The sequence below is a fragment of the Vollenhovia emeryi genome, unplaced genomic scaffold (genome assembly GCF_000949405.1).
Source record: "Vollenhovia emeryi isolate VEMERY1.0 unplaced genomic scaffold, V.emery_V1.0 DF939256.1, whole genome shotgun sequence".
Classification (NCBI taxonomy): Eukaryota; Metazoa; Arthropoda; class Insecta; order Hymenoptera; family Formicidae; genus Vollenhovia; species Vollenhovia emeryi.
In genome coordinates, this window is record NW_011967110.1 from 29,182 (window position 1) to 41,369 (window position 12,188).

The following is a 12,188-nucleotide window of genomic DNA, read 5'->3' on the forward strand; positions in this document are numbered from 1 at the left end:
CGCCAATCGGTTCCAATCGGCGAATTTGAATCTGAATTGTCTATTGTTTTTAATACAACTTTGCCGGATTGACTTGAATCCGCGCCAATCGGTTCCAATCGGTGAACTTTTATCACGGGTTGAAACCGATAGACGCGGATCAAAATCTATCTGGAAATTCCTGATTAAACACGATTCAAATTTAACCCTATCCGCGTCAATCGGTATTTTCCGCATCAAGAATCCAGATTCATGCGGATTCAAAATTTTCAATCGGTTTTAATCGGGTATTTTCAACAGGGAGAATTTTCGCATACGTTTCTCCTTCGAATAAATTCAAGAATCGAGAAACCCCAGAAACAAATTCAGATAAAAGGAATGCACTTGAATCCAATATTGGGAGAACGGAAACAGTTGTGGTAAACAAGTTCCTTCCGGGTTGGTCGCAATCGCGCTTCCCCAACCGACCTAGGGCCAGTTTCACAAACGTCGGTTAACTGCTAACCGAAGGTTAACTGATCCTCTGTCTCTTCTTAGAGAACAAGATAGAAAAAGATAGGGCGTTGACTGAACTCTGGTTAACAGTTAACCAACGTTTGTGAAACTGGCCCCTACTCGAGCGACTTCGAAAGAGCGCGGAGGACCAATTTAAAAATTGGCGCGCCGAGGCAGCGCCGTGAACGTTGCCGCGCAACGGTCCAATGAGCGCGCGCCTCGCGCGCCTGCCCGCGCGAATGGCGCGCGCGACGCGAGCGTGGAGGGGGGCACGGGAAGGAGGGTGGTCGGGCTTCCTCGCGCATCCCGTGCGCGTATCCCCGTACTGAAAATGGCCGCCAGCTGTCACTCGCCTGCGAAGTGTGGCTTGTTGTGAAGGAAACACGACGCGGATTCGTCGCGGGACGGGCTTCTCCGAGCGCACGGGGGCGCGATGCACTCGCGTGACGATACGCGGCACGCTGCCTGAGATCGCACGGGATCGCCGCGAGTGAGAGACAGGGAGGGAGACCGAGAGAGAGAGAGAGAGAGGGAGCGAGCGAGCGACGGACGGTGGAGAGGAAAGAGAGAAAAAAAGCGGAGGAAAAAGGAGCGGGGAACGCGAGAGAGTGCGAGTGTGCGGCGCGCCAGCGACGACGGTTCCCGACGGCGTTGCCTCCGCGAGTGCGATGAGAGCGTGGTCAGCCCGGCCGCTCGCACTGTTTACGGTTTAGGCTTCCCCGCGCCGGAGCCGAGCCGCGCGGCCGAGTTCGCGCGGATAACGCGACCCCCGGAGCCGTGCCCGCCTCCTACATCGCCGCTTCGATCCGCTGGCGATACGCGCGGTCCCGCGACCGCGGGACTGTCCTGGTACTCCTCGCCCCGCGCGCGCGCGCGCGGCTGCCGCCCTTCCCCCGTGGGATTTCTCTCGATTCGCTCGTCTTGCACTCCCCCTCGAGGAGAGACGGTCAAGGTAGGTTTCTCGTCGGGTAGCTTTGGGGCTCCGAATAACCTTTCGGGCACCGTCGCGCGATTCGTGTTGACGCTCGTCCGTGTCTCTTGCCTCGCGCGCAGCGATATCCGTTGGCTCGTGTTACGCTTTTTTTGACAACGAATGAGCGACAAAATTTAATAGTAACGCGCATACATTTGACTCACGAGCATTTCTGCGAAGTACTCGGGTAAACGCGTCAATGATCAAGCGTAGAGTGGAGATAATTGTGTTGCACACGCGGATACGCGCATTGTTGATTATTATTGTCTTAATCTTGTTTACATATCTTTTAAATAAAATCGCGCGTTATTAACACCGACCTCCAGCTAACAACTTTATTCCTTTCTTCTTACTTTCAGAAAAGCAGAATGGGTTCCAGCCAACAGTTCTCACTCAGATGGAACAATTATTTGAAACACATCACTTGTGCTTTTGACACGTTAAGAACGGACGAGGATCTCGTGGACGTCACCCTGAGCTGCGAGGGCAAGAGGATCAGGGCGCATAAGATGCTTCTGTCAGCATGTAGTACATACTTTAGAGATTTATTTAAGGTAAATGCAATCTGAGGGCCTCTCGACTCGCATTCTCGTGCAAAGATACACGGTCGCGGTACTCGCTGCGCTTGTACGTGGTGCGAGACGCTGCCGTGTTTCTTGATTTTGGCGCGACACATTGCGCACGCACTTAAACACGGAAACGTCCCTTCGTAACAGTTGTTGTTGTGCCGCAGGAAAATCCGTGCCAGCATCCCGTCGTAATATTCCGTAATGTAAAATTCGACGACTTGGCCGCCTTGGTCGATTTTATGTACCAAGGCGAGGTGAACGTCGTTCAAGAGCAGCTAGCGAGTTTTCTCACAACGGCGGAGCTTTTGGCGGTGCAGGGCCTTACGGACGGCGGGAAGGATGACAGTCTAGTAGAGGTAAGTTGCTGACGTATAAAATGACTGAGGGATTGTGCAATTTAATAGACGTTTGTAGAGACGTTTGGGTGCACCGAGTCAAGTTTCTTCCTTGGTGACGACCCCGTGTTATTAGTGAAAAAGAAGGCACCTGTCTGTGGCAGGTCCTTCACTTGGAGAATAGTACACGCAAAGAAATGACTTAGTAATATCAGCTAAATTGCAGTAGCTGCTTTGAAATTAGTTAAAAGGCTAAGTGTTTGGTTGCCATTGCTAAAAGTTGGTGGTTATAGATAAAATTCAATCACTGCGAGATATAACTTTATTAGTTGGAAAGAATAGCGCACTTAGCACGAGCAGCTAAGAAAGTAGCAGCTACTTCGAAATAATGGCTACGTTCAGCAGAAAAGCTGCTTTGCAACTATTGCAAAATTCATTAATCTGATTGGCGTATGCTCTTAAATTCATTCAAGATTAAGAGAATACGCCAATCAGACTCACGAATTTTACAACAGTTGCAAAGCAGCTTTTTCTGCTGAACGCAGCCATTATTACGCGCGCGATCCCGACATGCGATTCGCAATTGTTTTCGAGACGTTGCCATATGTATCAGCGTACCATTACTTCGCGTGTGGTACAATACAACGGCATGGTATCGTTCTTTTCGTCCTATAATGCTGTTCGACGTATGTTTCTGCGCCTCTGTATATACAGCTTATAAATATTATTTGTTTCTAGCAGCTAATGTTTTTCCCTGCAGTATCTAAATTCAAAGGGCTAATAAATTGAGGTTTGGCAGCAACAACATTAGCTGTCCCTATTTCATAGACACATTTTAGCTGTTACTGTTGAATTTTAGCTCTTTTGGCTAATCTTTTCTTTGCGTGTAGATACATGACAACCCGAAACAAGTCCCCTCAGAGGCGGTTCTCGTAATTTGTTTTCCGGAGCTTGAGCTGTTAATTCTTGTGGTCGGATTGTATTATGATCCAATCGCCATTATATATATTTTTTACTTTGTGATGCTGCTTGAAGAGCCATCTCTGATTTTGTTATAATTATAATTTCAATGGAAAAGGAATTAGATAAGGAATAAGCTGAGAACCGGACTTGCTTTATTTTAAGTTTACTTAGCGTTTTCGTTATTTCGAGATTTCTGTCTCGCAAGGAGCGACGCAGTACTGTAGATTTGCTCATCCCCAGTTTGCTTGGGATTGAGTTTATGTTTCGGATATTTTATTTGTTTTTTTTTTTTTTTGTAGAATATTTTTTCCAATCAAAAGTATTCTCTAGTATCGTACACGTGGAGCGATAAATCCGGAAATCGATCCTGGATCTTTGACAAGCAACTGACTAATACCAGGCTAAGCAGTAGCCTCTTATTTATATATCATATTACTTTTTAGGATGACATAGAAATTCCCAACGAGCCTGAGGTTCAACTGCAGAACACCTCCGGTAAATCCACGGGGGATAACAAGAGGAATAAGTCCCCGTCGTCTCCGATGCCATACCATGCCGTTGAATTGCAACCCGAAGTGCCGCCAAACAAGAGGAGAAAAATTCGAGAAAGTACGAACGCGAACGCGGAGAAGAACTCGGCGGGGATCAACGCGAAGGATTGCGACGGGAAGACGTCGGAGAGTCAGACGGGGCTGGGCTCCGATCCGGTCGAAATAATTCCCCTCATGCCGAACCTGAAGCTGGAGATGCCGGAATACCTGGAGCAGGATGGTAGCAGTTGTAGTTACGAAGATCAGAGTATAGGCGACAACACGCTGAATAAAATCACCATAGACGATACGTCGTCGACCACGCCTGATCACGAACACAAGCCCGACATCAGTCAAACGTTTTACTCGAGTCAGTCGACATCGGACGGTTTGGACGGCAAACATCAGTCAGATGTCGGTAGGTGTCCTTTGTACGCGACAATTTCCAGAACTCGCTGAAACGTCCTTTATCTCGTTTATCTTGATCAATTGTTGGACATGAGTTTTTCACGCAGTCTGATGATTTTTTTTGTCTGTTAGGACACCTGCTATCTAAACCAAGTACTTCGGGAGAGAGGGCAACACAGGATGCAGTACAGGGTAAGTGATTGTCCACGTCTTCTTTTTATTATATATATATAAATTATATGATATAGTCTGTCGTTCTGCCATTGCAATGTAAATACAACATGGGACTGCCATAAATTCAACGAATTAATAGCTATTCATAGATTTATTTAAAGTTATAACCTTTTAAAACAAATTATTAACTCACCAGTTACAGATTAATATATGAGAACGCCAAGTTCTTGTTTTTCTTTAAATTTGCTATCCATTTATTATTCATGAAATCATTCACAAGCAATATTTACATGACAATAGTGGCAATACGACAAACTTGAAAGTTTTGTATCCACATGATCCACATACTTATTAGTTGTAAGTTTGCAATTTTGATATTTTTGATATTTGAAGATATGCATCTATATGTACCTGATTTTAATATAATGGACTTTGCTATATAAGAGAATTTTATACATCAACTTCAATGATAAACTGCTCTGTGATACACGAAACTGCATTCTAACTTCAGTGGTGATGGATTAATTGCATGTATTGTGGGTACAAAACCAGAACACTAGTATAAATACCTTGATACATGAAGCGTCAGTATTATGGAAATTGTCTGATTTCATGGATTAAGGTTTGGTAACAGTTAATTTTGATTGCAATAAGAAGGAAGACGGGATTCCTTCCTATTGCGATCTTGTGATCTGTTTAAGTTTTGAGGGGTAGTTAGTTGATTGATTTTTCACATCAAACTGTACGATGGTTTGGTAGCTATGCAGCTTTGCATTACTTATACACGCACACAAATGATAATTAGAAGAAGAGACTAGGTTTTATATTTATATAAAAATCCAAAGCCAATAATGTATAAGATTTACAATGGAAAACATTTATTATTACTTTACAACGACGAGTATTTCAAGACGATATCTCAGGTCTTAGTCATCTTTCCTTTATGTGGACCTGGTTCTTTCACGACAAAATATTTAAAGATGATAAAGAATCGATAACGCTTTTTGCAATTGAAAAAAAGTGGTGTTATATTTTATCCTGTATTATGTATATATTGCTATTGAAATTTTGTTAGTTTTTGCAATACTCTGTCAATTATTGTTTCCTTTTACTCTTGTATTATTAAATGGAATCAGGTTTGCAACCTTATTGTAAGCAAATTTCTCAACATTAACGATAAACGTATGTGTGATACGTTCCCTGCTTTGTATAACAGGGAAGACTACTCTCTTATTTCCACCGATCATATCGAGATTTACCTTTAATGTACAGAGTGCATGGTGTTTTGGATGTAAATGTATGGTACAGGCACTCGGGTGTAGGTTGAACAGTAGATACTAGCAAGCATTGCCAAGTGCTGTATGTGTGCCGACAATCATCAACATTCCTGTTTTTAATAACTTGATCAAAGCCACCACTATATTCCTTATGCGCACTAACTGTAAGCATATTTTTCTGTGTATATACTAAAATAAGAAATACCTTTCGATACTGGTTCAAGGCAACTTCTTCGTAAAGATATCTAATTCGTGTGTACAGCGCGAATCCCATTACATACACACCACGGTTTATTTGCATGTAACGTTAATCGTTAAATACGGCTATTTAAGACGAATTTCTAAACGTTAGAAACAAAACGCTGCGAGTCAAATTTGTAGAATTAATATTTGCTGCAAGTTTTGGCGAAGCTTATTTTGAAAAATTTTATCAATGACGATCGAATGGAATATACTATAATTTGTACAAGACTCTTTTTAATAACACAGTAATATATTTCGTAACGAAATATAATCATATATTCCAATTATCCTAAATACAATTATTTCGAGAAACGATTATTTCCAGACAAAACATGTTATGCTTCACGATTCGACGAGAATAACTCCAAATTTATTTACTTTTAATCGGCAGCCCAAATTACAGACTTATAAGTGTACAATGATATCTCTAGTTGAAGGTAATCCAAGATTAATTTTAACGCAATCTTAAAAGAATAAGTTAATAATTATATGTATGTATGATATTTTATGAAAATGTATTATCTCGGATCCATAACTGCGAATTTCGTTCGAGTGCCTTCCGAATCAGCTTCCCGCGATCATAACGATCGCTGTATTCGGATCAGGATCGATTAAATGTCGAGATTGAGACTTGCAGAATCGTATCGTTACTCTCTGTTACGAGATATACACTTTCGTGCAAATACGAACTAATTCTGAAGTAGTCAGGTGGTGGTGGTGCTCTGGTGACAGTGGCATGCGCGTGCAAATCTTTCCTTAATATTTCGTAACTTAAAATCAATTCTTTCCCTCCTTGTACGATGCAAAACTCCACATAGTGAACGTATGGGGTGCGTATGGGAAATACAGCGATCAGGATGGAATCGATACTCCTCCGGAATCCGTCATTCCCCCTGAGACGTTCTCTGATGTTTTTTGATATTAATGTGCTATTGGGAAAATAGGGTTCTGAACAGATCGATATTGCGATAATAGACTGAAACGGGAAATCCAAGTTTAAAGATATGGCATGATAGGATAAGATTGCGTCAATAGTCGCACGCAAAGTTGTGTCGAGGTGAGCAGACGTTATCGGATTATTTTCGTTTGTATTTATTGGCCTCGCTTGTTGGGCGCATATTCGCGCGGAAGAAAGTAAATTTCTCGATGGAAAATGAATCTTACGAAAGTGATCAAAACGAAACTTATATAGTTTGATATCGAGTTGTCATCTAAATTTGGAAAATGTCATAAATATTGGAATTTCGCTTAACGTCTTATTAGTATAATGATGTAAATGTATAAAGCGAATGAGAGAATTAGTTACCTTCGTGCACTATTATTCTGTCTCAGTTTATTGAAATGTTTTACACGAGGTGTCGATTAGTGACATATACAAATAAAAATCGAACGAAAACTAAATAAAAAAAACTGACGGATTTCAGAAGGCTATCGACAGGTCCGGAATATTTTCCTCACGAGAATCCCACGAGTTTGGGGATTGTGAATGTATTTTGACCCAACCCGAAATTCTTTGGTTGCAAATATTTATGTCCGGGGAAAGAACGAACAGAAAGATGCAAAACATAAAAAGAAAGAGATAAGTGTTTCGGCAGGTAGGTAATACAAGATCTCAGCAACGATCGCTAAAGCAGAAGCATGAGTTCTTCTAGTAGTCACGATGACATTTAAAACGCTTGTTCCTTCATTTCAAGTGCTAACGTTATCACCGTTCACGTTAAACGTCGTTAACGTCTCCGCGTAACGCGACCCGTTGCGTTTCGCCACGAAGTCGATTCGTCGCGTGGTTCGTTTTCGCTTATCTGAACCTCGACTGTGAATCTATCTACGAGCATGAAGCTGCGGGCCATATTAACCGAGTAATTCCGACGTCTTGGATACGGAACGATTGGTTAACTAATGTGAACTCGATTAAGGAAGATAAATTTCTAATATCTACCGCCATATCTAAGTTATGAGGTAACTGAGTTTACTGAACCTTATCTCGCGAAGAGATAGAGGCCGTTGGATAAATTCTAGATCGAAATAAATTACGACGGTTTTAGGTCAAATTGCAGCTTGGAAGTAGGGGGACTAACGTCCTGTAATCGAACGCACAGTTGCTTCCTACTTCCAAGGCACTGCCTGTCCCTTTATCTCCAAGATACTGAATTGTTCTTGAAAAACGTCGACACGCGAGTGTCCCGCCGACAGTCCTGCGATTGTCGCGAGATTCGCGTTGTCGAGGTCACGACCCAAATTGAGGAAGAATTATAAACGAACACGCCAAGAACGAGTGCTTGTGTGGAAGTTTGCGTCTCGCATTTGGACGAGTGAGCCGACTCAGTAATTCATCCTATCGCGAGGCGAGCATACAACTACGAGACCTGCGATAGTGGCGATCGACGCCGTCCTTTTGTTCGCGACAAAAGCGGACCCCGTTGGGGTATCGATCTCCCCCGAATTGCGCAGCAGGAGGTCGACGAGGCTCGCCGTCGAGAAACGCGGGAGGCTGCTGCTGCTGGATACGCGAGCATCCTAAGCTATTACGGGCAATCAGCATCCTCGTTTCAGCGTGATCGACCACACGAGAAAGAGATTTCTCTCTTGAACCCTAGAAGGTTCCGCTGTGATGGCCGATAGAGAGAGAGAGAGAGAGGAGTCTTTCTCGGGAGCTTCTGCGACGAACGATGGAACTAGATAGATCTTTCGATCGACAGAAAGGGCGATCTAAATTATCTTACGATTGTTTCCACCATTGTACAACAATCTTGATGATAGATCTATGAAAAGATTGAAAGATTGTTCAAGAAAATCTGTGAGACGACCCGAAAGCGCTAATCCTCGTGCGTCCACGTTTCTCCACGCGGACTTAATTTCTCCACATATCCTTGTACTAATCCAAGAAGAACTAATATTCACGAGCTGAACTGTCTCGAGCAAATTTAGGAAATTCGTCGACTAGACCGACGTACAGGGGGTCGTGAGAAAAAGAGGAAGCATCGTACGAGTTCTCTTCCGGAGAGGCACGAAAGGGAGAGAGACGTTGGAACAATGTGGAGGCCCGCGCATTGAAATCTAGCACGTGGCGTAGCTCGCGCGTACGACACGTGTAACAACGCGATGAGAGAGGCGTTCGGTGGTGTATCAGGTCGCCGATGAGACACACGTTCTGTAGACATGGCTTTTTAGCGGCTCTACCGCTGCTGCGATTGTGGGATTGTTGTGGTTGGTGCTGGGGATTGGTGCTGCTGCTGATGCTGTTGCTGCTGATGCCGTCACGGTTTATTGTTGCCCGGTGGATGATGTACGGAGAGGTCTCTTTATTATTGTTTTCCTCCAATAACTATATAACTAATGGTTGCCTGCATGCCCCTACCGCGCCTATATTACTTGTTAAGAAAAACTGACTAACCCGACACAACACAGCCCGACCGAGCATTGTGTTTGTTGTTCTTGTTGTTGTTGTTGTTGGCCACAACACTGTGTTTCTCTCCAGGAGGGTTCACGTACGTATCTGGTCAGCCGCATAGCCTCAGCAAAGCAAACGGCCACGGAAAAGTGTGCGTGCACTGCAAGCAGCGCGGCATGGTAACGTCACGCGGCAAGCTCAGGCAGACCCGCTTCAAATGCTGGCCCTGCAATGCCTGTTTGTGCCGCTGGCCATGCTTCGTCGAATATCACAAAACGCGCGCGATCCCGCACATCCCGCCCCCCTAGCACCAACCCCGTCTTAGCGCCCCGCTGGCAGCGAAAAAAGACTAACGTTCCCTCCGCTCCGCGATCGGACCGATCGTACGGGATACGAGTGGAGATCGATATGGGAGAGACACCCTCGATACAGGTCCATCGAAAAAGAAAGAGAGGAAGAATGGAAGAGAGAAAGAAAGAGAGATCTTCGATTGATCAGCCTGTATATCTGACGCGGGACTCATCTGTGCTTTCTTTATGCAAGCGAGCAGGATGTTGTTCCATGTAGGATCGAGTTACTGAACTGACCTGTTAAGCAAGAAGTGATTTGGCAGTGATAGCATACGTTTTGTCAAAAATTTATCTGCAAAATATGATTAGAGCTGGTCTTTGAGTTTTTATCGCAGTACGAAAAACACACGTCGCAACGTGCCGATCATGTTATACAAGTTTCTTCCTTTTTTTTTATCGTTAGATCTTTTTGAACCGTGACAATATTTTTCTTCTTCAAAACAAGAATTCGTCAGCATTACTTTTTGAGTTCTCCCTTCGCTTTGGCTCTTAGTACCTCACTTAGGCATTAGGCAACGTGTACTCCAAGATGTTTATGCCAAACTAGTATTTATAACTTGCGACGGTTGTACTTGTAATACTACATATGTACTAGAGTGCTTATCCAGGCGGGGATAAAACATTGCGTGCTTATTAATTACCTGACATCACGTAAACATTCCGTACGTGTTAATAGTGTATGTTACTTATACATGAGTTATGGATACGTTGATCGTGACTAACGATTGCGATAGACGATAGTACGAGTTTTTTTTTTTTTACGAATCATGTTATTCTATGTAATGCTGCGCCGTAAGTTACACAAGATTAACTCATCGCTCAAGAATGCAGTCGAAATTAATTTGACATTTATTTGACAATTTCACGTGAAATCTATTTGTTCAAAGAATCGAATTCACAAAAGAATCGCGTAAAAATCATCTACACGAGGCAGATTGATAAACGCACATTTTATTTCACGTTCATTTAATACAGATTGTCGAGTGAAAATTGAACAAAAAAGACAAATTTAATACGTCGACGCGGCTGGAGCAATTTGTGGCTTACGAGGAAATAAAGCCAACTTAATTTCGACTCTTTCCGTAAGACTGTTATTTTTATATATGTATAGCCTTATCGATGCAAACGTATTCATCAGTTTTACAAGCCAGATTTACCACGTGGATATATCCAGGCTCTTCCCAGGATCTCGTATAAAGTCCCGTTACCGTGAAGATCTAGATGTAACCGATTTGTTAAGAAAAACGTTAAGTACAAAGAATAGCAATTTCCTATCCGTTAAGACAGACTAAGGCAGCTACCACGATTTAATTCGTTACATTTGTAAGATAGTTCTCAAGCAACTCGTACGGCGTATAACGAACGTAACTGTCGCCCGAATTAATCTGGTGCATTATCCGCTCTGCACAGTCCCGAAGATCTCCCAGTAGGATTAAGTAGGATTTTGCGAAGCAAGATCGTTTTGGATTCTCGTGTTAGCATCGCGTACTTAACTGTAAGACAAATCGCAGACAAATTGCAGCATTATCGAACTTCGCAACAAGTAACCGTGGACTGACTTCCATTAAGACCACTCACTGTCCATTTTCATCGTTTACACGCTGTTGAAAGAACGAAAAGACTAAATGTTTTCGATTATACGAAAATGTATAATTCTCTTTCTCGCACTAAAAATCCAAGCCATACCAATTATTACAGAAAAGCTTTAGAATGCCAAGTTTTATTTCTATTGAAATAATATACATAACACTTGAAGTTTTGCGATTTTACAAACCATGAAAAAATTTCCTTTTCAGAGCATTTCCCCTTTCTTCAACTGAAATATAAAATATTCAGTTTGAAAGCTCGTTGCGTGGAAAATTAACAGTGAAATTTGTCCCATATAGCTCTTTTTGCAAAACGATTATTGGAACGACTTGTGAGACGTACAGTCGAGACACAAGAAGCGCAACGTACTAATAAAAGTATTACAGGATTATTCTTAAGAACTCTTACGCTTCTCTTAAGGACTATGTTAGCAAACGTTTTTCAAAACGTTGAATTCACGAGAAACGAATCCTTCTCTGATATTTTCGAACGCCTGGGGGCTTAACGAGCTTCTGAATCTCTCTTCAATGGTGTCGTGTGTCTTCTGTTTCCTCTGTCTGATCTGACTAGGCTTGCTCTACTTAGCTTGCGCTTGTCACGCACGTCGTAGGAAAAAGGCGCCAGGAACCGACGACAGAGACGGGACATGATATCGTCGCCTTACAAATATTTGGAAGCACTTTCTACCTCATATTCCTTTTTATTTTGTTTCACTTTGCATCTCCTTGTATAAAAATTCTGTTCCACAGATTACGCAAGATATTTTTCCATTACAATAAGTACCCTTTAAACGTTGTAACGTTCATATTTGTATTAGTGAAAATTGCATTAATACATTAACGTAATTTTACGAATAGACAATTGGAAATTTATTATTCGATATATACGGATAAGGATTTCTTATAAAGAAATAA

The 12,188-nt window shown here is 42.6% G+C and overlaps 1 protein-coding gene across 6 annotated transcripts in view; it reads left to right on the forward strand.

Annotated features, from left to right (window-relative positions):
• The first annotated feature begins 723 nt into the window (after nucleotides 1–723).
• LOC105559727 overlaps nucleotides 724–12,188 on the forward strand; it is a 35,152-nt gene continuing 23,687 nt past the window's right edge. The window contains exons 1-5 of one of the 6 annotated variants that reach the window (XM_012008241.1): nucleotides 724–1,426; nucleotides 1,807–2,001; nucleotides 2,181–2,372; nucleotides 3,758–4,262; nucleotides 4,385–4,444. In XM_012008241.1, the coding sequence (XP_011863631.1) occupies nucleotides 1,816–2,001; nucleotides 2,181–2,372; nucleotides 3,758–4,262; nucleotides 4,385–4,444 (943 nt within the window). In that variant the 5' untranslated portion in view covers nucleotides 724–1,426; nucleotides 1,807–1,815. Of the gene's footprint in view, nucleotides 1,427–1,469; nucleotides 1,635–1,806; nucleotides 2,002–2,180; nucleotides 2,373–3,757; nucleotides 4,263–4,384; nucleotides 4,445–12,188 lie in introns of those variants that run through there. The other 5 variants (XM_012008245.1, XM_012008244.1, XM_012008246.1 and 2 more) reach the window with 5 other exon arrangements.